Raw genomic sequence first — 26,066 nt, 5'->3', positions numbered from 1 at the left:
GTGGGTTGTTATTAGTAATACAGTATTATGGAATGATTTTATTGATTGTTCTGCAATTTTGCATTTTTTTTTTAATTTAAGATATGATGATGGTTATTGGAACAAGGTAGCTATTAAAAAATGGCGTACAGTATAATGCTGAAACGGCCGTCCATTTAGTAATATCCTTTGGTTTGAAGTTAATAATCAGAAATACTCGGTAGAATAATTTAATTAATAATTTCTGAAAATTATTCATTTTTATTTTTCAATTTACGTTAGCAGCTATGATCGTCTAACGACGCTACGTTTTCATACGCATTGGTTGCACTCTTAAAAAAAATACATTGAAGATTTCCTAAATTTTGACAAAAATTGAGAAATGTTTAGTTAGAGTAGAGATATTTTTATTGTTAGAGAACAATAAGGTTTTCTTGAAAACACAATAAAAAATCTTTTATTGACAACGGATAGAGATAGAAAAGTGACCAACCTAACTTATATTGACTTCTATAATACACAGTTTTATAATTAACAAATATACAACTAACTTTAAAAATTACAACCCATGAAGAGTCAGGGGCTCAGTACTTTTGTAAGGAAGTATTGTTTCTTGGACAAAGCTTATGTAGAGAGGTGATTTTTTTGATTACGCTCAACTGTCAGATTTTTCTCTAATTATGGAAACCCAGTTTATGAGGTCAGAAGGCTCTCCGAAACCACAGGGTCGACTCACGGCTATGGTAACGGAATAAATTATTACCTGCTACAACAGGACTCGAAGACTGATATATTTAAAGTATATACTGAATATTTAAAATAACATAATTTAAAGTAATAATGTTTCCTTTTTCAAAATCATTTGATTTTTCCCCAAACCATGGTGGTGCATGGTGAGAATTCTCGATTAGTGTTTTCCTTATTAGAGTTAAAATAATTTATCCTACAACTCTACTCGAAATTTAGATAAACTAAATTAATAAACGATCATTACTATACTTAGTTTTAACTTTATAGTTAAAATATAAATTTAACTATAAATAGATAAAAGATAATGAATGATACAAAAATATTACTATTCAAACTTCAAATTTCTAGAAAATTTGCTAATTGGTGTATTCTCCTAATTTCTTTGGATCATATTTTGAAAATTAATTATATCATATAATTCGATGCTCCAATTAATATCACGAACGTTGTTATAGTCTTATTGTGCTATAGTCTGATATTAGGGATAAATACGGGAGAAAGAAAACGAATCTAGATAGTCCAGCCTTGGAGATCTCAGGGGACTGTAAATATTTCTACTATATTGAATCGAAATTTTTAGCTTCGTGTTTCACGTTCAGCAATATTGCTTGTGTAACGGGAACCTTTGGCAAGGCTATTGGCCAAGAAATAAATTCATCGTTTCGCCATAACATCTAATTTTTAGATCAGTACTTTTATATTTTTTTGAACTATAGTTTATACTATTAAAAAAATATATCAAATAAACTATTTCATCTCCGGAATTGAAATATATGATTTTTTTTTCTCTATGTCTGATTAACTGTCCATAAACATAAGATTTACCTGTAATTTCCATGTATACATTTAGTTGATATATTTTAGGAGCGACGTGGCTCAGTGGTAAGGCGCTGTGCTACTAACTACAAAGAACTGGGTTCGAATCCGGCTGTTACAGAATATTATTTATTCTTTAATTAAACCCGAGAGTCCCCGGGTCCATCCGGCCTCATGAAATGGGAACCCTTAATTGAGAAGTGTAGCAGTCCAGTTTAATCCTGACCTAATTACATCCTTGCACAGCCATTGGTATAGTAACATTACTTCCTAAAGAAGTACAGAAACTCAGACCCTTTATGGGCTGTAGTGGTACACTTTTTTTTTAATAGTTGATATATTTTTATTTTCTGTCTAGCCAAATTCTGTACAATTCATTAGATTACATAAAAAAAGAAAAATACATTAGCCGAATTTCAGAAATAAGAATGTATCCTCCCAACAGAAAAGCAAAATTTACTTCCAGTCTGAATCTTCTTTATTTATCTAAGAAAAAAAAACTTCCTTTGAGTACCACCCTTTTACTTTTCTTTTTATTCCTGAAGTGGAAAAAAAAGATACTAGAACTAGTCTAAAAATGAAGCATAAAAATACCAAATCTTTATTCGAATGATGTAAATCTAATCACCTGAACTAACAAAGCATTAAACAAATAATTAATTTAAATTTTAACTGTTACATCCCTGTATTTTCATTGGCTTACAAGCCATCTTATTGAAATTTTCGATAGTATAAAACAGTTATTATACAGCGCACTTAAAGTTACTTTCTAATCTAGTCCGTTAAAGTGCAGTATATCATAGGAGACACTGTATTGTTTCCTTGGCCCGATAACTTGTGGGGTTCGTTTGGTCACCATCTGGTCACTCTCGTACTTTGCATATAGAGGTCAGGTTGCACGAAGTGCAGTACAGTAAGTTATACCAATATATGTATGTGGTGGTAGGTTATACTAATATGGTTTTAGCAGATTGCAATTGTCTCGCCGATGTACTTGGTAATAACCGTTTTCACTGAGAAACATCCGCTAATAATTTTTGCTCTGTAACTGTCGTTTTCTTTCTATTGGCCATTTAAATAACTGGTCTGTAATCTTCCTAATCCTGGCAAATTTGTCGGGCCTCTAGTAAAATAGAAAATTTAGATATATTATATATGTATGAGGAAATACAAAAACAATTTTTGTATTAGTATAGTAGTATAACTTATCCTTCTACATTGCTCAATATTCAGTTTTTCAAAATCTACTATTCCCTACTAAACAGAGCAAATCGTTCTCATTGCATTGATGGAAATCAGATTTCTTCAGAGTCTAGCTATTACCTAATATTTTCCTCAAAGCGTCCTCGACTTTTTTGTGGGGTAGAGATCCATTGGTGAATGTGGAAAATATAATAATTTTGAATTATTATTCCATCACCAAGGTAATAAGTTATTAGAAATGAATGGTAGTTTACTGTATCGACTTACAGAATCATATTTTAGTAGGGTTTAATTTTTATTTCATAATCCTAATTATTTTAAAACGATAGTTTAATTATTACTAATACAAAACTAAATGTGTTCTTTAAAGAAAATTTGTCTAAAAATCCAAATAATAAATATAAATTAATTATTCTTATCCAATAAAGTTTACAAGTATTTTTTATTATTGTAAAAATATAAATAAAACATTAATATTACAGAAGTATATTGAAATAGATACACGTTTATCTATTTCTTACTCTACTATACGAGTCCTTACTAAATCCCAGCAGAAGAAAAAGATAACTTTTTTGAATTTTTACACTAAACGGAGTCATTGGAATGCTAAAAATTCATATTGATTATAAATTTATTATTTTCATTTCACCTCCAAGATGTACTATAAATTTAAATTAAAAAGATTCATAATGGTAGTGGCTAAATTAAATCTGTCATAAAATGTCCGATTATGAATAAATGTTTCATGAGCTAAAGAACATTTGAAATAAAAATGATTCATAAAAATATTTGCTTTTTGGAGTAGGCAATACCGCAAATATAAAGGGAATGTCTTAGGGGAGGGGGAAGAAGTAATATAAGTCAGAAGTCAAAAAAATGTTTTAAAAATGAATTATTTTATTTATTCTGGGAAGCATACTTTTAGGATAACAATACAAAAAAAATTAATAGACTTTAAAGCCTTAGAGTAAAGAATAAAAAATTAAAATAAAACAGAATAATGAATTCATAAGAAAAAATGACAAATCATCATAAAGTAATTTTTAAATCTTTGAACAGAAAAAATACACTTATGAAATTATTAACTCAAAGAAAAACAAAACATTTACAAAGTGATAAAATTTATATTTTTAATTAGCATAACTTTTAAATATTACATTTTTTCTCTGAGTTAATAATATCACATGTTTACTTAATTAAAGTTAATATTTACTGAGTTCATGAAGCAGTTTATAAACGGTTATGTGTGTAGATATGGGATGTCTATTTTAATTCTACGTGAACTGGATGGCATGGAAATGATGGAATAAGGTGGATAAGGTGGAAAGAATACTGGAATGACAAATGGATATAAAAATAGAATTCCTTGGGGAAGAGGATCTGGTAAGGAAGGAACTATCAAAAATTGCAGTTTGATGGGCACTTGTATATAAGTCTGAAGACTGGAAGCGGAAATCGCGGAAATGAACAGATTTCTTAGTGCAATAAGTCTAAACAATCAGTTATTATGTAGTTTTGAATAAATAAACTACAGTTTTCATAGATATAAATAAATTTCCAACGTACTTGAGATTGTAGACGCATGTATAAGGCGCAGTACGAGCTGACCCTTGCTTGCAAGAATTCTATGTACAAGGCCGGGACCTTTCGTTAACCACACCCCCATATCTTCAGCCATTGGCTGATCCTTGGTAGTTATCCTTCATGGCTGATGGTTGCAAGTGGATCGATACCGTAGGGGGCAGCTAGCTGTAAATAATTTATGAGCGTATTAGTGTGCTGGAAATGGAGAATGTTCAGGTGTTGGTAATACCCGTTGAGAAATACCCAGGTATTCATCTAAAAACGGTGTATATGTATTTATAATATTCCAATTTCATTTATACACACATATATATTCTTTCTTTACTCACGGCCATAATTATAAATTTTCAATTAAATAACTCTAAATTTTGAAAATTGAAATAAGGTATGAAAAGTTAGTCGATATTTCATCAATAAACGCTCCTATCAAACACATTTGAAAAGATCTGATTGTTGAATAAAGATTAAATTCTTGTATCAACATGACTTGGATAGAACATAACCTATGCAACTCCAGCACAGTCCATGTCTGAGCTTTTATTTTAAATTTTTTTAACGATAACCATTCTTTTCTAGCCTAAGAGGGAAGGTCAAGTATTCATTTTCTGGGACCGTTTCGAAATTAAAGTCAATCCGCTTAGACCGTAATTAAGTCGTTACCGCTGCAGACACGAGGCTGCTTTTGGGACACCTTAACACACTCGGCTGTAACGGTCTCTTAAATAAGTTAAAAATATTCCGATATCAGTTTCTCATCACAGGGGTACGCAAAATCCTTCGATAGAGGGTGCACGAAACGAAGGGGCCTTCTATACTCTCTAGTCAGACGGGGTTTCGGGGAATATTCTTCTATGTTGTCAGAAACATATTTTCGATATTTATTGTATTAAAATTAATCTAAAAATTTAATGAAATTAGGCTAGAAGCCAAAAAAAAAAAAAAAAAAAAAAACGTTCTTAGCTAAAACAAAAAAGTTTTAGATTATTTTTTTTAAACTTTAATTCTAAGCAGATTTTTTTTGTGTTTTGTTTTTTAATTTTATATTTAAGCTTTCCTTTATCTACAGTGTTTTAAGGGAAAAAAATGTAGCTTACTTATCAGTAAATGCTCCTGTGTACTCTCCTCCAGGACACCTTCGTTAATTATCTATGTATGCTTTGGTAGTCACGTACGAGATGCTTTTTATTTAGAGCAATTGTGATTTAGCTTATTATATCTAAAATCTTTAAGAAGTTTCGCAGCATTTGGCTTAGAATGATTTTGTGACTTGATCAAATAGTTAAGAAGTCTTAATCAACGATTTTTTATAATAATTTAAACGGACATAGCAACAGACTGATATGGAATATGGTTACAGCTGACACGTCCAAGAGTACTAGGGATAAATAAAAAAGATGAGAGACCTCTTTACTCAACTACATAACCAAGGTTACTGAATCAAGAAGTGTTGTAGAATGTAATCCTTTTCTCTGTCATTACATGTCGTTATTTTCTAAAATTGTCAAACCATTTGCTGATTATCAACTGTTGATAGGTGCAAATTAATATTTATTATACACAATAAAATGATAAAACATCATTAATATTTCTCTTATTTTCGTAATTAATTAAAAAATAATTATAGCTGTGTATAGAATTTGTCATTCTGAACACTAATTGAATATTTAGCAATCGATGGTCCACATTGTCAAGAATATAATAGCTCCTTGAATAGAGGACGGATTATCCTCAAAGTGACATCTTAGAGCGTGTAATTGGGCGAACTAGGACATGCCATTCACCACAGGCCTTAGTGACTGGAGTCTCCAGTTTTTACTTCAAAGATATTGGCAGGTGTACATTATCCTACCGGAGTAACTGTACTGACTGACGGTTATCCGCAAGTATTCTTGTTAAATAAGGTCTTCTAGGATGAACGACGGTAAACCGCTGAGCGAAATAAGGTGATTCACCTCACCTCTTTGCGTCATTGATGTACTGTAACTTCTTCTTTAGAAAAAAAATTGAAAATATTTGAATCATTAATTAAATCAGAAGTCACAACATGTCATATTAACTCTACGATATGCATACAAACATGCTCTTCAGTTTACATAGACAACCTTATACCACAAAAAAACACCGTAACTTATTTAGGACCTAAGACGAAAGGTCGCCATGAGGCCCAAACGTCAAGAAAAAAGTAAGTCGCTAAATTATCACCCAGACAGAAACATAAGTATACAACTACGTACTAAAATACATATAAACTCACGACTGCCAATTTATGGATCCACTAAAAAGAAACAGATTACAAAAATACAAACTTTTCAATCGTAATTTTTAAAACTGGCAACAAACTCACCTCACCACTCTACGTCTCAAACGAGACCATTCACACCGACCTACGTATTCTAACTGTAACGAATCACATTCATATGACTTACAATCGGTTCCACGACACACTACGTTGATATTTAAATAAATTTGTACGACAGATGGCAATAAATGACGTAACTCGGCGTAGGCTGAAGAGGAGTTGGATGGGAGACCTCCTAGTGTAAACAAATGGCCAACCAATGCCATGCAGGGATAGTATAGCACATTTTCTGATTATTATAGGCTTACAGGTGCAAATAAAATATTTATGTAAAATATAATATATAAACATAAAATATATAAATTAAATCATTATATAAATAATTGAATGGTATGGTGAAATTTAGTAGAAAACATGTTCTTTGATATATGTACTAATACATTGGCTGGAATATAAAACAATGCACAATAAGATACACTGAGGTTATTTTCGTTAGGGAAAGGGTTAGTGTAGCTTTTTATTTAATTTAATCTAACCCCTTAAAAAAAATAATATATCATATTATAATATTCATATCTTATTCGAAACGAAGAGATATTTTATAATTTAAACTTTGAAAATTGAAAATGGTATTTACAACGTTACAAAGATAAATTAAAAAATATTCCATAAGCATATAATAGTGATAATTAAACTAAAAACAATTGCTAAATATCATAAACTATTCAATTATTATTTACTATTAACGAGATGATTTCTAAAAATTAACATAACATGAAAGCCTCTGCATGATTGCCCTTAATTGAGCTATGTTACGTTTGAGTACTTTCCCTTCTCTCAGTCTTACATAAAATATTAATAATAAACTAAAAATTATATATAATTATAGAATTTAATAACATGAAACCCTGATAGAGTTAGTGAGGTGCGCTCTCCAGTCTCCAAGACTGAAGTGGTTCTGGTTCGAATCTAGCCTGCAGATATTAATTTCTATTTAGTGGTTGAGCCATATAATCGATCTCTACTATCGCACTGTAGATAGAATAGTTCAGTTATATTTATTAATCTTGTAAAATTTGGGAGTTAAACTAATTCCTGTTAATAGATTTATATGTAAAATGTTTAAAAAACATATGGTAAAAACGCTTACCATTTTTAATAGGACTAATATGGCGAATTTTTCAAAGTAGATATACTAAATGTTTAGGTATATAGCCAATAACATTTAAAATATTACATGTAGCTTAATATAAACTTTTTTTTTAATTATGTATTTATTGTAATTTACAACTGTACAAAATAATACAATAGGTAAATATGTAGTATGTCTCATATACACTTGAAAATCTTGGGAAGGTACCACCCATTGGTGGTACTTCAAACATTAATTTAAACTAGAAGGTCCCGTGGCCATCTTCTTTTCAGACGCCTCGGAGGATTATCAGGGATTGTTAAGGATGAAAGATTAAGAATTGATGGGTTAGGATGGTTAAGGAGTTTGGAATAAAAAGACGCATGTCTGTTTTGGGTCAAATCTGCAACGAATGGGATGTTAAGGTCTTTATGAATGAGTTTATTTGTGACGTAATAAGGAGCATCAAGGATTTTACCTAGAATTTTGGATTGTAACGATTGGATGCTAATATAAACTTAAAAGCTTAAATTTTCAAAATTTCAGCATATTATAATTATATTTATGATGAATGCATCATATCAAATTTTGAATGAGATTCTATTTTTACCCGACTATAGTCACTAGTTGGAAAGCGGTAACACCGAGGTAAGGTACGATGCTACTAACTCCAAGGACCGAGTTCGAATCCGACTGGACAGAAAATTTTTATCTGTTGCACTGTAGACGTGAGTCAACCTTGTGGATAAAGGAGATATACTGGGGTTCACTCAGCCTCATAAATTGGTTACACTTAATCGGGGGGAAATCTGGCGTTCGAGTGTAATTCTACCCAAATCACCTCCTTACACAACCGCTAAATTATTTTAATATTCTAACAGTAGTTTGTATTTATAACAATTATCTTTGTATGAAGAGCAGTTTTCACAATAGTATATATCACTGCTCTAATAATAGTATTGGTGCTAAATTCCTGTAGTATTAAATGCTAGTTCTAGCACTAATAAACATTTATCATATTGATACTTCATATCTTTCTTGAAACTCCGTTATTTCTGCTTAGGTAATTATTTCCTGCTAGCGTAGAGAAATATATTCCACTTCATATAGAGGTTTTATGGTACCGCACGGTAAAATACGTTCCTATGTTTATGTTTTCCCATACAAGGCACTCTACAGACGTATTGAATTTCTTCATCCTCTGAGCTCGACGCGGGGTGAAACCCGGAACCAAGAAGACAGAACAATGCCAATAGTAAATTGATTCGAATCTTATTGTAGGAGATAGCATCAGGAATTAAGACAACCATTAGGGGCAGTCCTAGTTTTCATTGTTTAATTATTCTGTAGCTGAGGGGGAAAGTGCGAGAGAGTTTCCTCTTGCAAGAGCTGTTTCAAATTCCCTGACCGGAAGCATTTCATCTTTCGATCGTTTCCCAGCCATTAACAGTATCAAAGTTGACAGTGAAAAGTAGTTAAGTAAGTAACTAAGAAACCTCTTCACCATAATTTACCTTTTATATTTTTATTATTTTTTAATTAACTTAAAACCTTTTATCCTAATGAACATAGATTAACAGTGGCAATGAAGTTAACATAAACCATATTTATTTATTTATTGCTATTATTTATTATTTATTATACTACAACTATACATTATAATACATTCAGTAAATTTGATCGCAGTTAAATTGGAGTGTTACAGAGGTGTAGAGAAGCTACCTATTGGTAGCACTCTAATGACGTTTTAGCAGGTCTCGTGGCCATCTTTTTTTTCAGGTGCCTCGGAGGATTGTCAGGAATGGAAGAGATGACAAGGTTAGAAACTAGTGGGTTTGGGTGGTTAAGGAGTTTAACATAAACCAAAACAGCCATGTTTACTGTTGATAAGATTAAAATCTTTTAATAGAACAATTAGTACAAAATTAATTAAAACTCATGAATGAGTTATGGACAAAGTTTTCCCACTCAATCGCTATTACAGTTCAGAAGGTAAAATTGGTGCGAAAGTTCACTGTCACGATGGCAGTTAACGTGACAGTAGCTTCAGTGTCGATACATATCTTGTTAACTAATGGCATAACACGTAATGCGATAGGTGTACCACGATAGTAAATGTTGGCCTGACTCGACTATCATACAGTTACCTACATGGTAAAGGGAAAGTTGACGCAATAACTGAAAACTGTCATCGTGTAAAGGAGCGGACATTTTGTCCCTTATTTATATTTATATGCTATTAAGTAGTAGGAAGTAGTTGATAGATTTATGCAAATATTATTTTAACCTCAATTAACAAAATATATTTTTATTTCAGATTGACCGATGGGGATGTGACCAATGACAAGGGGCGTGCGAGGGAGCCTTAGAGAACATGAACACTCCCCGCAATCTACAGCTACTCTTTTTGTGTATTGCCGCCGTAGCGGGTGAGTAGATATATTTTATTTATTTATCAATACATTTATTACGTAAATCTTCACAAATACAAAATAAATATATTGCTACTATGATTTAAAAACCTCCTTTCTACATTTTCCGTATATATTTTTCAGAGAATCTTAAAATTTGATAAAAAGTTTTAAAAAAAACAAAAACGTTCTTTGAAAACAGATAGTAATATTCTAAGTATTTTTTTGTGCTTAAAATGAAAAAAACTTATAAAAAGTGCATTAAACTTAAAGATTCATTTAAAGTTTTCATTATATTAAAAATATGGTTAGATGGTTTTGGTATTAGGGTCGCGAAATACAATAAATCGAACTGAATAAAAAGATAATTAATGTTATTTTGCAATTTTTATATTATTTTTAGTATAGTAGAGATATTAAATATTTTTTCTAAAACTATTAGATAAAAAAATAAATAAATAAAATATAAAACGTTGGCGATTTACTTAAACTGTTACTACTAGGTCATACAAACTTATAACAAATTTATAAAATTATTTACTGTTTCTGATGTTTGTCACGAGTATATAGTACAAAGTTAATTACATAATTAGATGTATGATTCATTTATGTTAATATCCTTCCATTAAATTTAAAGCCAAAAATTTAAAATATTTCTTCTTTTTTTTAATTAATTGAATTTTTTTTCTACAAATCTAGACTTGACAATTATTTTTTTGATATTTGCTCCTACCAACGAAGAAGAATCCGACAATTTGCGAAGCAGCGATATGTATCTTTTTTTTGTTGGATTATATATAATGTATTAGTAAATGCCAACATATATAAAAATTTCAGGAACGAGAATTCATCAAGCGCCTACATTTTTTCCAATAGATAAGCCTGAATGACAGTAATGTATTCTTGATAAGGCTGTGTGACAATGCTGTACCTCATTAGAAACATAAACTATATTTAAAGTTTAATTATTAAGTTCCAATTATTATAAACAAAATCCTTCATCAACAAGTTTTGAAAATAATTAAAAGAAAAATTAATCATTTCAAAACGATTGAGAAAAAAAATTTATATTTTTTTTATATTAAAAGTTTTAAGAGAGTTAAAAAAAAACATACACTTATAGTTTGTAGAAAACCGTATTTATGAATTTTCTGATCCTGTTAAAAATTGAAATTTTAGTTAATATTTACAGGTTCAGTAACTGAATAAATGCCCGAAAAGTTTAAGTTAAATCGTTATAAAGTATATTCCTTATAATAGAAATATTGTTATAGCTATTGTTACTCTATATTCAATAAGAATTAGAAAAATCCTAGTCACTCATTATTTGTATATGAAGATAGATTTTGCATTTTTTTTTTTTTTTCAAAGTTTCAAGTAATACTACAAGTATATCTATCTTACAACAAAATTATAAGGTAACATGAGGATCATTATTCCTGAAAAAAGGGTTTCCATTGCTATTTATTAACTAATTAATAAGTACATCTAATATAATATTCGGACAGCTTAATTGGTTGAAAAAAAAATCTCTTAAAAAGGATCAAATTTTCTTTCTCGATTACCAAAATTAGTGTGGTAAAAATTTTACAATCATTAATATCATAGTGGAAGATCGCTGATGGACCGTGCAATAACAATAGAAATATGGTCTTCCTTAAGAAAACGTTTTTCATTTATGTTTACATCATTTAAGTGTATCTTTTTTAGCCCTGAAACGTTGGGCGAAACATTAAATTATATATAAATGGTTGAATCACTATTTGAGTTTTTCTTTGACCGTACCCGGACATTCTTCCTTTGATTAAGAATTGAAGATCGATTGAGGAAGAATTAATGCTTTTCGAAAATATCTTTGTCTGGCAATTTCAGATTATAAAATTTTATAACTATTTAAAAAATAAGTCAAAGTTTTGGAAAGCGGCTTCCGAATCACTATCGAAAGATTATATGCCTGATATCTGCACCTCGTGGGTTATTTCAATTCTACGCAGCGTTAAAACAGATATCAAACCGCAATTTCAATCCTTCCTTGAACCGATTTACCAATCATCCTTGAACCCTCTGGATATAAACGATATTTATAATACTATATATTGTAATGGACACAATCAATTGACGTTTTTTTCCACGAACTAGTACCGTTCTCCGGGCGACCCCGGGTGGGCAGAGCAGTGGCCAGGAACACCCGAGGACCCTATCAATAGTGAAAGGATATCTCCTCTGACAGGGTTGAGGAGATCAAGGCCTGCTAGGAGGCTAACTGTACCGTGGGGTTTGTTATCTGCTGCAAGGTATCGTTGGAATACCACCGCTCCCATACCAGTCATTAATAGCGGTTCTTGTACCAGGTCCAAGGTCCATCCTCATGTGTCAGCTCTTCTCCTTAGCCTTTTCTAGGTGTATTTGCTAGAATAAATTAAAAGGCGCATTGTAGGGCTGATAAATCGAGTAACATTTGCTTAGCATAATACTCGGATTATAAGAAGTGTCTGCGTTGTTGAAAATTGTTATAGCTGGACATTACGTATTTCTGAGTGAGGGACTATATTCTTCTTGGTGTTTAAAGTTAAGTGGCAGTTTTCCTATCTAGCAGATATTTTATCTAACATTATTTTATTTATTTTTATTTTATACCAGATCGGCCTGGTGGGGCTTACATGGTTGATATAACCGTTATGTATAGTCTCGTACAAAAGAAACCCCTAACTATATACAATGTTCTTATTAAAAGAAAAACAAACAATAAAATAAATAGATAACAATAATGCTTCTTAATAAAAGAGGAAAGTAAAATTAATAACAAAAAATAATGGTATTAGTAAACTTAAATAAAACAAACAATTGCCCTTTAATAGTAAAAAGAAACAAGTTAATTAGAAAAAGGGACGAGAGAAGAAAACAGAAAAATAAAAAAATAATAATGAATAAATAAAATGAATAATAATAATAAGTAAAATAGAGGTAGTGTGACTATTAATTAATTTTATATTTATTAAAATTTATAACAGAATGTTCTGCAGCCCAACCTCAACCCGAAGACTGAAGCCTAGAGTCTTCGGGTTGAGGTTGGGTTTCCCAGGTTGTAGGTCGCTGCTCCTTTAACTGTCGGCAACTGGGAGTGGAACTTCATGAACCGTATTGATGTAATCCTCTATTGACTTCATCTGTAATTGGCTATTTCTTATGAACCAAGGAGCATTAACTGCGATTCTTAGGACTTTATTTTGAAAAGATTGTAGTTTTTCCTTTTCGTAAAGGATGCCGCTCCTCAGACTTCACAGCCGTACATCAGCAGTGACCTGAGATTTGTTTTAAATATAAGAACAGTTGTTTCTGGTTTTAGTTTGTAATTTCTGTTTAGGATAGGATATAGCATATTTTTAACATTAAGATCAGGTCCCACAGTGACGGTGATAAAGAAAGCAATAGTGACAGTGACAGCTGTCGCATCCACTAACATCTTTTAAACTATGGAATTTGCTGTCGTGCCACAACTGCCGTACTATTAGGATTTGCCGTACTATTTGGAATTAAGTCCTTCCTTATAATTCTTTTACACATATTCCTTTATCCAAGTGTCGAGGGTCTTCTCTATCTGCAGGATTGGCCATTTGAAATAATTTACTATCTTATAAAATAGATATCTTTTTTTTTAAGCGTCCTTATTGCTTTTTTATTACATGGAAGCTTTTTTTTTTCATTTTTTCCTTTCCAGTAGTTATACAGTTATTTAACTTGTTTTGTATCAATTCTAATATTTTTTAAATATTCTAATAGGGACCGAAATAAGCTAAAACTTTATGAAACTCCTGGAAAAGTAAAAAAAAAATAAGCAATACGTATGGCTTAAAATCATATGTCTATTTTATAAGATGGTAAGTTATTTTAGATAGTTCATCTTAAAGATAGTGGATGAGCCCCGAAACCTTGATAAATGAGTGGGTGTGTTATAAAGAAACAGAAAACTTACACAGTATAAAAACTTACACAGTATAAAAACTTATCTCTAAAACTTATATAGTATAAAAACGATAAACCTTAAAATTAAAAAACATTGTATTAATCATCCATTTTTAACCAAGTTAACGAGGTTAGGTTACTGTCAGGGTGAACATAAGCACTGTCATACTTTCTCACAGTTGGGATATTACTTGCTCCACAGATATATGTCACGTGGAAAGGAGCCTTAAAGGTAGGAGCTACTCACTTTTTGTATCATAAAAACGAGCAAATTTTTTTTGTTGGATATTCTAGCCTAACTAAAAATATTTCTTATAGCTGCACCTTAATTAGATAACACATTAAGGTTTATAAAAAAACCTCATAGTATCGAGAAAAAAATTACTACGCAGACATTACTAGAATCACACTATAATTTCAATTTTTGGACAAATTGAACTAAATAAAACTCAAATAAAACTTTTACTCTTTGAAAATATGGCTTTCTATATAATCCAACAATTCCTCCTTACTTAAACAGACAGAGAACTACTTAAGACTAATTATATTGTTATTATATAAAACACTTCCGATGAAAAAAGGACCTACTCAGTACTCACACATGTTCTACTAATTCTTAAAAAAACAGAAATTATTACTTATACACATTTTTTCAAACTTACACGTTTCAAACACCAATTATGCATTATCCAAACCTACCTCCTAGATTGTGACTCGAACCGAAAATATTAAAATTTTTCCCAGTGATATAATTTATAGCTCTCTCAGTATTATACCAACTTCAGATAATTTGCGAAGTGTCGTATGTATCAGTAATTAAACGTATCTCATTACCGTGTATCGGAAAGGTCAGTTTTCTTGTTACCTTTCTAATGCTGATTCCAAAACAAAGGTTACCTGCAACGCACCACTCCTACGTTTTCAAATTATAGTTCACTCACAAAATTTATTTCGTTCAACAGCAGAGATTTTTAGCTTTACCAACAAAATAACGCAGCAATCCAAAAGTTACAAAAAAACTTATAGTCTAATAATTTAAACAATATATATTTTTTTTCATCTTCATACTCTGTTTATAAAATATATAAAAATAAGATTACGAGAAATTTTAATTTATTATATTTTGGAATAAGATAGTTGACCGTATGAAGTAGATTGGAGGGAGATAGTCCGGGTGGTGGTAAATAAAGGTATCAAAATAATAAAAGAAAACTATTTATTGTTAACCAATGTTTTGTCCCACTTTGCAGGGCAAAGACCCGAAAAGTGGGGCAAAACGTAGGTTAACAATAAAATGTTTTTTCTTACTATTCTGAAACCTTTGTTGACCGCCACCTGGACTATCTTACTCCAATTTAATTTATTACAATTGAAATAAATTACATAGTTATATAATTTATATGGTTTAAAATTAGTTAATTAATGAAATAATAGGCTTAGTAGACTGTTTTTGATTTTCCGTTTAAAAATATCTATTATTTTTTGTAGTACATATCCTATATTTGTGTATAAAGAAGATAAATATGATGGTCTGAGAACTTAACTTAATAAAATAATAATTATATGTATATAATTATTATTTTAGAAATTACTTCATAATATATTATTTTTGTCATTTTATTAGTAGATTTCTTCGTATTTTTCTTATAGTCCAACGCACTAAAGCTAATTTTTCGTTTTTGCAAGGATATTGCTAAATGACTTGTGCCAGAATAAATATATAATTTTATTATTTATATAAAAATGAAACAGAAATAAACGAAAAACAAAAATATATTAAAACAAATTCATATTGCTTCTTTAATACTGACTTGAAAGATATCTACACCACAACCAAAAAGCTACTGTAAATTAATTTTATAATACTAGAATATTATAAACTGAAACTGTGTGATGGTTATAGTTGGGTATACGGTTGGGTTACTGGCCCAGAAAGGTACTAAAATAGCATAAAAACTATTTATTAAAACCAAATATTAACAAATAGGTTACTAATAAATAGTTTTTTCTGTTCTTTTTATTTATTTCTTGACCACCACCATGGCCATCTTTCTACAATTATTTTTATAAAAATTTGAATTAAATTAGATTTAAACTATTACTGAAAAATATCAGTTATATACTTAACTCACACGAGTTCAATATTTATTTGATTTTTTTTTTTTTATGTATCATGTTAATAATTTTTATGTAGAAAACAAATTTCATTTTCGTCAGGATATAGTTCCATAATCAATTTAATTTATGTGGATATCTCTAATATATGAATATTATAATTTAATATACATATTTTGTTTTTAAAAGAGTGTTGTGGCACTGTGGTAAGGCACTGCTACTAACACCAAGGATCCAGATTCGAATCCGGCTTGGCAGATTATTATTTTCTGTTACACTGTAGCCGTGAGTCAACCCTGTTGGTGATAGAACCCTCCTGAGGGCCACCCAGCATCATAAAGTGGGCACCTTAATTAGGGAAAAATCTGGTGGTTGAGCATGATCTTGAAAAAATCACCTCCTTGTATAGCCGTTGTTCTAAAAATAGTGCTCCTTTGCAAAATACTAAATCCATAACCCTTCATTGGCCGTAGGGGTTAACATTATTATTATTATATATTTTTTTTAACAGATAACAACAATATGTAATGGTTAAATCATGCAATCTACAACACAAGAGGAGTTGTGTAAACTCAGATTATGAAGGATTATTACTTCAGATATTATTGACCTGAAAATAATTCTTTTTTTTCTTCATAAAAACTTTCTAGTCTTTTAATAACAGATTACGGTAAATAGCCAAGGACGGTATGTACTTTTCGCTTTCGCCGGAAGTAGCGGTAACACGCTACTGACATCACAGAAGTACTGTATCATGATTCCAATGACAGGTTCTCACTTATTTACATCCGGAAGATGATTTTGTCTCTGTCGGTATTGTTACTTTTTGTTACCTTGTAATGAGAACTTGAGGAAATAGCTCAGTGACATTCGATTTCAGTAACAGTTTCAGTTTATATTTTTTTTTATTGTGTAATATTACCTTGTGTCTAATATTTATAGACGATCATAGAGCTCATTTACACTATATTTACAAATATATTAATTAAATAATAACAAAATATAAAATAAACATAAAAATTAAATTTTTTTTAAAAATATTTATTTATTGCTATTTACAACTGTACATTATAATATATTTAGTAAATCTGATTTAAGTTAAATTGGAGTGTTACAGGCGTGTAGAGAAACTACCCATTGGTAGCACTCTAATGACATTTTACATTAGTAGGTATCGTGGGCATCTTCTTTTCAGGCGCCTCGGAGGATTGTCAGGAATGGAAGAGGATGCAAGATTAGAAACTAGGGGGTTTGAGTGGTTAGAGAGTTTATAATGGAAGAAGGGATATCTGGTTCGAGCTAGATCGGTTACATAGGGAACATTAAGGTCTTTATGTATGATTTTATTTGTGACAAAGTAAGGAGCATTGAGGATTTTACGAAGGATTTTGGATTGTATGGATTGTATACGAGAGGAATTCGAAGGAAAAACTAAATTTAAACTAAAATTAAAATAATATCTTAAAAACAACCATTCCTATTTACAATATTTAAATTCAGCCTGGGGAACTCAGAGCTCATCTCCTTACTTGTGGAAGAACAGGACTCCGCAAGATCCCGGTGCTTCTGTCTCAACCGCGTCATTGGTATTAACAGCTAGTGGAGGATGAGTGAGAGCGCTGAATTCCAGTTTAAGGAATTGAATAAACCAATCCAAAAATTTGTAGATTTTTTAAAATAAATCATTGGTATTAACCAAATGCTTATTAATGCAGTATTCTTTTATTAATTATTTATGTGTGATGAGCCAATTCAAATTTTTATTTTGATGTTCGAACCAGGGGTTTGACATTTATTATGTGGCGGAAGACGGGCTAAGTCTTCTCTCTCTAATCAGAATAGGTTGGCAACCTGAGGAATGACTCCTTCGGGCCTAGGAAGAATACCTAAGAACAATAAACCCCAGCAAGCAAGCAATATTTTAATTTATCTGAAAATTTTGGCTATATGATTACGGGGAAGCATTTCGTTAAAAGAATCGCTATGAATGAAGTTTATAAACATCCCAATAAGTCCAGAAGTTTCAAACAGGCAGATTCAGAAGATGAACTCTTTAACACAAGCATTAACATCCACAACGAATTCCCAAAAGCCAAACATCCATGACTTTATAATTGTCCACTAGAGGTATGTATCTTGTACATTAGAACCATCCGAAAATATCCGCTGTAGATGGCTTCTATAGTTCACTATAGCTCTTAATATCCTTAGCATTTTGAATTTTCACTTTGATTCTAATATCAATATTATCTTGTGGTTAAGGAACTAAGACCTACCCGATGGAGATTTCAGGCATGGTTACCCCGGCAAGAAGAAAAAACCGCTGCCAGTCGGCTGATCCTAAACTTCCCCAATTTTCCGGTTACTAGCCTCGAGGATACTCGTCAATAGTCAGGCCAAGGGTGCGTGAAGACTGGTTATATCCTTATAGTTACAGGCATTAGCATTAGGGTTGGAGTCAGATTGGATAAAGTGTTAACTGAAGTTTATGTGAGACTTCTTGTAATAAATCAAAGGTCTTAGATAGACCACCAAGGAAACATTCAAGACCATTCTGACCCTTACCTTAAAAGGAATTTAACAAAAATATTACTGAAGCTATTATTACTGTACAGTAGTGAATTGTGGTGTGCATCCTGTACGAATCCGAAAAAATACTAACATTTCAAAACAAGATATCGCCAGCATCATGAAGAACACTGTACTAACTTTTATAATCAGGTAAAAGCTAAAAGTATTCTACCTTTCAGCCTATGAATTGTTACATCCCATGAAACCCAAGCATTGTGACCAGGCATGGCAGAGATAAAAATTACAAGTAGTAACAAAAAACTATATAATGTTACACTCATCTTTAATTTTGAACGTTGCAATCTATTACAATCTAGTTACATGCGGACTGATGATGGTTTGAATACAAACGGTATAATTGAGAGATGTTGATGAGTCAATCCACGATTCCCGCCTACCGTTGGATAGTGGCGACTTGCCAAACAAATCAGTAATACCTGCGTTCGTTACTTAACAACAGTCACACCAAGTGTAAACAGTTAACATTCTATCACGAGCAGTCATGTTCGAAATTCAGATTACACTCCGTTACTCGAACCTTTCGGTAATTTTATAGTAACAAGGAAAACGTGACTTGTTTTTTTGTAACCACTTGTTCGATATGGAAATAAAAATTAAATGAATTCGCTTCCATTGCTCATTTTATCAAACGAAACGAGATGAAATAATTTTTCTTGAGAAACTGGCTACTATTTGGGATAGTAAGTAGCCTTGTAAACTTTCTTTCTACCCCACGACTGCAGAACAAATTAATTTGTTCTTGAACTCTAAAAATAGGAATTTATTTTTATATAGGATATATTTTCTATATGATAAAGATTAAATGTTCTTTATAAAAATATTATGATAGTTTTTATCAACCGAATTTCAACCACTTTAGGAGTTTCTAATTCTTTTATATCAGTTTTCTCCTCATTTACGTAAATCAGAAAGAACATATATACAGAATATAATTTCATTAATTGATCAAAATAAGATAACATAGTACTGTGTTACGAACACTTTTTATAAACCCGCAAAAATACTCCATAAAAGTAACTATAGGGTTCTAAGATGAAAGCTCATGAAAAACACTAAATAATAAACAAAGATAAGAAAATTAATTTTTAGAGTTTGTCTTACACTGTATACCATTTGGCAGGGAAATTATTGAATCTCAATTTAGCCCCAAAATATTCCTAAAATAATTTAATTTTTTATTAAACTACTTCGGAAAAAGTAAAAATAAACTTGAAATGAAGCCGTTTATACTAAAATATATTTTATCTGATCAATTACAGAATTTTGCATCCTCAATACCAAATATTTGTATTCATAAAGGAAATAAAATATACATATCCTCAGAATCAAAAATTTTCACTTTTTAAACATCCAGGAAAAAATTTTGTTCCGTGTCTGTCTTTTTGTCTATATGTGGTTAAATTTGTTTTCAAGTAAAATGTGCCGATTTTAATGAAATTTTCTGAGAGATTTTTCGGGTTGATACCGAAATTTATTTCGGTTAATCATAATTAATGTATTTCGCTGGTCGTTTTATATTACATTTAATAATACATCTTATCCTCAATGCTCCTTACTTTATCACAAATAAAATCATATATAAAGACCTTTATATTCTATATGTAACCGATCTGGCCGAACCAGATATTGTTACTTCCATCGTGAACTCTCTAACCATCCAAACCCACTAGTTTCTAATCTTGCTTCCTCTTCCATTCCTGACAATCCTCTGAGGCGCCTAAAAAGAAGATGGTCACGTGACCATCTAATGTAGAGTGCTACCAATGGGTAGTTTGTGCACACGCCTGTATCACTTCATTATAAAAAAACATCAAATTTACTGAATATATTATTATGTACAGTTGTAAATTGTAATAAAGATATAAAAAAGAAAAATACAGCTTATTTCTCAATACGACATTATAATGACTTACACCTTTATTCCTTTCACCACCTCAATAATGTCTTCAGAATATTCCAAAGAATAATATCAAAAAATTCTAGGTTAGTCACCAAGTGCCCTTGATCCTTTCTCTATTACCCGTGACTTGAGCCTAAGTACTTATTTTTATCTTTCCTTGCTATCAGCATGTCTTGGCGGGTCATTGGGTAGGACCTCACACGCAACACAAATTACAATAAGACCTCCGAAAACAAAAGGTACACCTTGACCTCTCAATACCTGTAATTTACTCGAGATCGGTTTCAAACACCAACATCAGCTCTAAAGTGGTCTCTTAGGATCCCAAGAGAGATTATGATATATTTAAGGCCTTACGATTGTTCTGGTTTTGACGAAACATTATTTTAATTCGATCCAGGGATCATTTGTGCCAACTTGAAAGTTGAAAGTTCGTCGATGAAGTCATTTGTTGCTGTAGATGAATCAAATAATCATCAGAGAGCATAACATATTTTATGAAAGTTCAATCACCTGCATTATGTTGGTTGTAATTTTTTTTTTTCAATGCTATCTTCTGGATCTAAAATCGGTATCAATTTCCTCACATTTTCTATAGAAACTGATGAATCGGTATTGTTGACTTTCCCCAGAATGCCATCCTTAAAGGTGATGACAGACATTAAGGATTCGCACTAAATCCCCGGATTGGACACCCGAAGGAGTTGCCTGTCACCGTGAGAAGAGCGGCGAGCTATATGGGTTAATAGTGACCGGGATAACAAAGCTTACCCGAGTCCAATCGCCGGGCTCTAAATGATTCTTTACAGATCTGGCTTCTTCCTTGGACCATTTCAATCGCATTTTCGGATCAAATATACATTAAGAAACGTTCCGATTTCGAAGAAGACGTTTCTCTCGTGACACTGGCTTCAATAGAAGGAGAATCATTTATTTATTTTTTTACATTATACATCGCCGTTTGATCCGAGACCCTTTAGAATCAGCAGAGTGATCCTGAACCGTACGAATTAATAGAGAATTAGAAAAAAATATAATCATTATATTTCGTGACAAAAAAATTAAAGGTTTGCTAGAAAGATCTACTCAAAAAAAAAGTCAACAAAATTGAAAATGAGTAAGAGGTATATCATATGGTATCAGCAGCAGATATAAGAGTAAACGACGTATAAGCCTCTAAGAATACAGCGGTTTGGCGAAAGCTCCCTAAGTCTGGAATACATCTAGCAATAACTGCTAGATAATGTATGCTAAATAATAAATGCTTTATACGCCTGCACCTGTTAAATAAAAAATACAATAAGCACCTGTTAAATAAAAAATACAATAATATATTTCTAAATAAAAAATACAATAATATATTTCAAAATAAAAAATATAATAATATATTTCAAAATAAAAAATATAATAATAAATTTCAACGTAACTTTACCTATGGCCCTTGGCGTTAGAGCTAACAACTAAATAAATAAATTGCTACCTGCGTACTACAAAATCTTGGATATACTTGTGCCTGTAAAGTTAATCACAGCATATTTCGAAATGAAATGGAAATAAAAATTTATTTTACGATTACCCTATTTTTAAGGAGAAATATTTAGGGTTCATAAAATTTAAAGGTGTTATAAAACATCTACTCTAGAATAAAATTTAAATTATCTCTTAGTCTAATCATGAAGAGATGTTTTCCAAGAGGGAAACAATCGGGCATTATGAGAATAAACTGCTATAAATTAAAAAAAAAAAAAAGGAAATAAAGAGATGAGTATGAGTTCTTCATTGATAGAAAACCTGAACTAATACCTCGAGGGAAGAGAAAGTTCTAATCTGAATAATTGATAGATGAGCGGAAAATTGGAAATTATCTAGTAATTATTAAAGAGGGAAATAGCTAATTATTCAGTATTCAGATCATCAGTAGTCTATCATATGTTGTTAGACGAGGCGAGATACCATTTGTCAGATTATAAACAATTTCGCACTATCATTTAAGATAAACGCAATCCTTGAGCACATATCTCGGCTATTTGTAAAGATAGAGGACTAAGAGTTTTTGCGAAATTATCACAGTAAACCCTACAAATAAAATCAATAACATATTCAATTTGAATAATTGTTTTTTCAAACTTAAACATTGCAATCATGTGCGTGTATGTTCATCTTTAAAAATTAGTAAAGAAATAAACTGTAGTTAATAATTTACATTTTTTTTTTTTTTTTTTACAATATAATACTGAATAACTGTTAACAAATTTACAATGTCTTCGAGTGATGAGGTAATATATATCTGGAGGGCTTCTTTAACTCCCGATTCTAATTTTATATATTTTGCTTTGGTCATATTTATCCGTGAAAGTATTCTAATGTTTAAGGCCTAATCAGTAGTTTATTCCACAAAACCCTATAAAAACAATAGATGGGGTAATTGAAAATTTGTATTGTGAGAAGATGTGAACCGACTCCTCTTTTTTTTTTAATGTCCCTCTCTTATTCATCACGAGTGAGGGGTTATCTAGAGGTGATCAACCTATCCTAACCATTGTGAGGGGTCAAGTTTTCATTTCGTGGGACCACCACAGAAATAAATGTCGACCCGCCAGGCCGGATTCGAACGAGCACCGCTGCAGTTACGAGGTGGACGTTTAACTCCCACATCTACAAACCGTCCGAAGTGACTATCATTAGTTAAAATAAAACTATCTATATAGTCTTACACTTATTATTTTCTTGCAACTCCTACGTTTCGATCTTTTCGCCCATTCTCGTGGATCTATTAACTAACAATTTAAATTACATTCCAATCATTCTGAATTAGTTTTAAACACATTCTAAATCATTATTTACAATACATTGGTTATCAAACTCTTGCAGGTAATTATGCCTTTGTCGAATTTTATCATTAGTCAATAACCTATAAATTAGAGAATAATATACAATAATAAATTAATTTTGATCATAATGTGTTAAATTACCTACACTTATTATAATTATTCAGATTAGAATGTCTATTACACTCTATCAGTTTATTAAGAATACATTGTTTAACCTTCCTCAACATTTCTGGTTTGCCATATCCTTATTACTTTTTCAAGATTATTCTAGTTTATTTATTTCTTATTATTATTATTATTATTTAAAAAAACCTATCAAATTTAAGTATATATTTATCTTACATAAAAACATTATAATCACAAATTAATTTTGCTTAAAATTTCAGCATAATGCTGGTTCAAATTTATGTATCTGATTCGAAATTAACATATATAAATAGCTTCCAACATTTTTCTTTGAAGTTTAATAATAATATTTCCAGAATCAAAATTATGCTTATTTTTGGATACATGTTATACCAATGCTGTTTTATCTGGGTCTCATGTTATCCTACTGTCATGTTTCGCTGGTGAAACTGCGAATTATTCTAATTGCACTATCTTTTTTTTTTCAACTAATTTACTCAATTATGTTCCACGTCCCAGATTCTTGACTGACATTGCAAAATATAAATCTCAGGCAAGATTTAACATATTTTTGTGATTAAATAGTTAAAATAATTTCCTGGAAATGGAAAACTTCAAACTTGTTCTGATGTGGAGGGAACTCCCTACTACGTAAGCTACGTAAGCTTCTTAGTAACACTTTTTGTAGTTATTTAAAGTCAAACTTTGAAAAAATGAGCACTCACTTATAGAACTGAAAATATGTTGGATGATGGTTACATGAATTAGTAACAAGGATGCCTAAGATTAAAAAAAAACCATCATTTTTATTATAATTTATATAAATATATTTGTTGGCCTGAGTTACTTCAATATACGATGCCTCATGGAGAGGTATGAGTTTATTACGATTCGGCAACACGAGCGAAGTAGGCCGGAATAATGTTTACTAATGCGGGATACTGCCTAAGGGCAGTGTGAATCATTCTGATGACGGGCCAGGGCCAAAATGGTGGAATGTTCTGTCGTAACCAATTATATTACGAAATTACCCCACGAATTTAAAAATTAATTCATGAGTCTTTTAGTGAATTCTTAATTAAGTAATGTTTCTTTATGATGCAGTTGAATATTTGTAGGGCGCCAAATAACACTGGGTGATAAATGTTATTAAAATTTTGTGGCCATTCCAACTTACATGTTAGTGAATATTAAAAAATAAATAAATTTTTATATTTAATTAATATTACAAAAAATCTAATACTTTTAATTATACATATTTTCTTAAGATTTAATATTTTTAAAATCTTTATTGACTAAAGGCTCTCAATGTATAAAATAAGAAAATATTCTATAAAACGTTGCATAAAAGAACAACAGACCTCAGGTTTAATTGTTTTGTTTTTTATTTAAGTAATAGTAAATAATAAAATATAAAAATAAGCAAGAGAAAACGTAGCACTTTCATGCATTAAATGTTACTTTTTTTTTTAATGGAATAAGAAAGCTCTTCATTAATTGATATGATGTATATACCAATTCAGATTTTATTTGCTTAAAAAAATATATAATGAATGTCACTAAAAATTAGAAACTACAACTTGCAACTGAAAGGTATAAAAACAGAACGAAGGAATAAAACGAAAGTTTAATGTGAAATTTATATTCTAGTCATAATTTATCTAGAAAATAAAACTACATAAGAAGACCATATTGTACCGTTATTTTTAAATTATGAGATTTGTTGGGATTTATTTATATTACTGGTTTTACTATTTTTTATTTTTTACCCTCAGTCAGATCCCAATTAGGATTTTATATAAATATATTAATATTTTATTATCATTGTAATAAAAATTTTATTTAGTGTTCTTGTTTCTACATTACAAAATAACCCATAGAACAATTGATACTGATAGTTGAATATCCATTTCCCATTCGAACTAATATTGAGTTAAAAGTAGCATGAAGTATGTTAAACGCATACTATTAAGTTATATTATATTTTTATTAACATACAGATGACTCCCTGCATAATATTTGAAGTTCCCACTGAATATTACTTGGATAAAAATTAAACTTATTAAAAAAAAAAAGTATTAGGATGAAATTTTTATTTTTATTGTTAGTCTGTTTATAAATAAAAGTGAAGTTAAATATTAAATGCTCCTGTGGCAGGTCCCACCTCAGTAATAAAAATTATAGACTAGTTTATCATAAACTGTTGAATCAGCATGCTATTTATTATTATTTTGTTTTATTTTTTATAGTGGAATATGGGCACAGTAAAATTATATTTTACAATAAAATTAAAGTAGTCTTATAATATCCCAACCCTTTACCTATCATTTTTGGGCAAAAATCTGTTGTTTGATATGAAGAACGG

At 30.6% G+C, this 26,066-nt stretch overlaps 1 protein-coding gene across 3 annotated transcripts in view; it reads left to right on the top strand.

Moving 5' to 3' along the window:
* Cad96Cb (protocadherin Fat 4-like Cad96Ca) overlaps positions 1–26,066 on the top strand; it is a 194,479-nt gene that overhangs the window by 88,707 nt on the left and 79,706 nt on the right. For all 3 annotated transcript variants that reach the window (XM_067045825.1, XM_067045823.1, XM_067045824.1), the window contains one exon: positions 10,081–10,192. In XM_067045825.1, coding sequence (XP_066901926.1) covers positions 10,138–10,192 — 55 coding nt within the window. In that variant the 5' untranslated portion in view covers positions 10,081–10,137. The remainder of the gene's footprint in view (positions 1–10,080; positions 10,193–26,066) is intronic.

This window comes from Halyomorpha halys, unplaced genomic scaffold (genome assembly GCF_000696795.3).
Source record: "Halyomorpha halys isolate HHAL.00 unplaced genomic scaffold, Hhal_1.1 Scaffold71.1, whole genome shotgun sequence".
NCBI classification, from domain to species: domain Eukaryota; kingdom Metazoa; phylum Arthropoda; class Insecta; order Hemiptera; family Pentatomidae; genus Halyomorpha; species Halyomorpha halys.
Note: the sequence above shows the minus strand (reverse complement) of the source record. Positions and strands in the feature narration are given on the sequence as shown.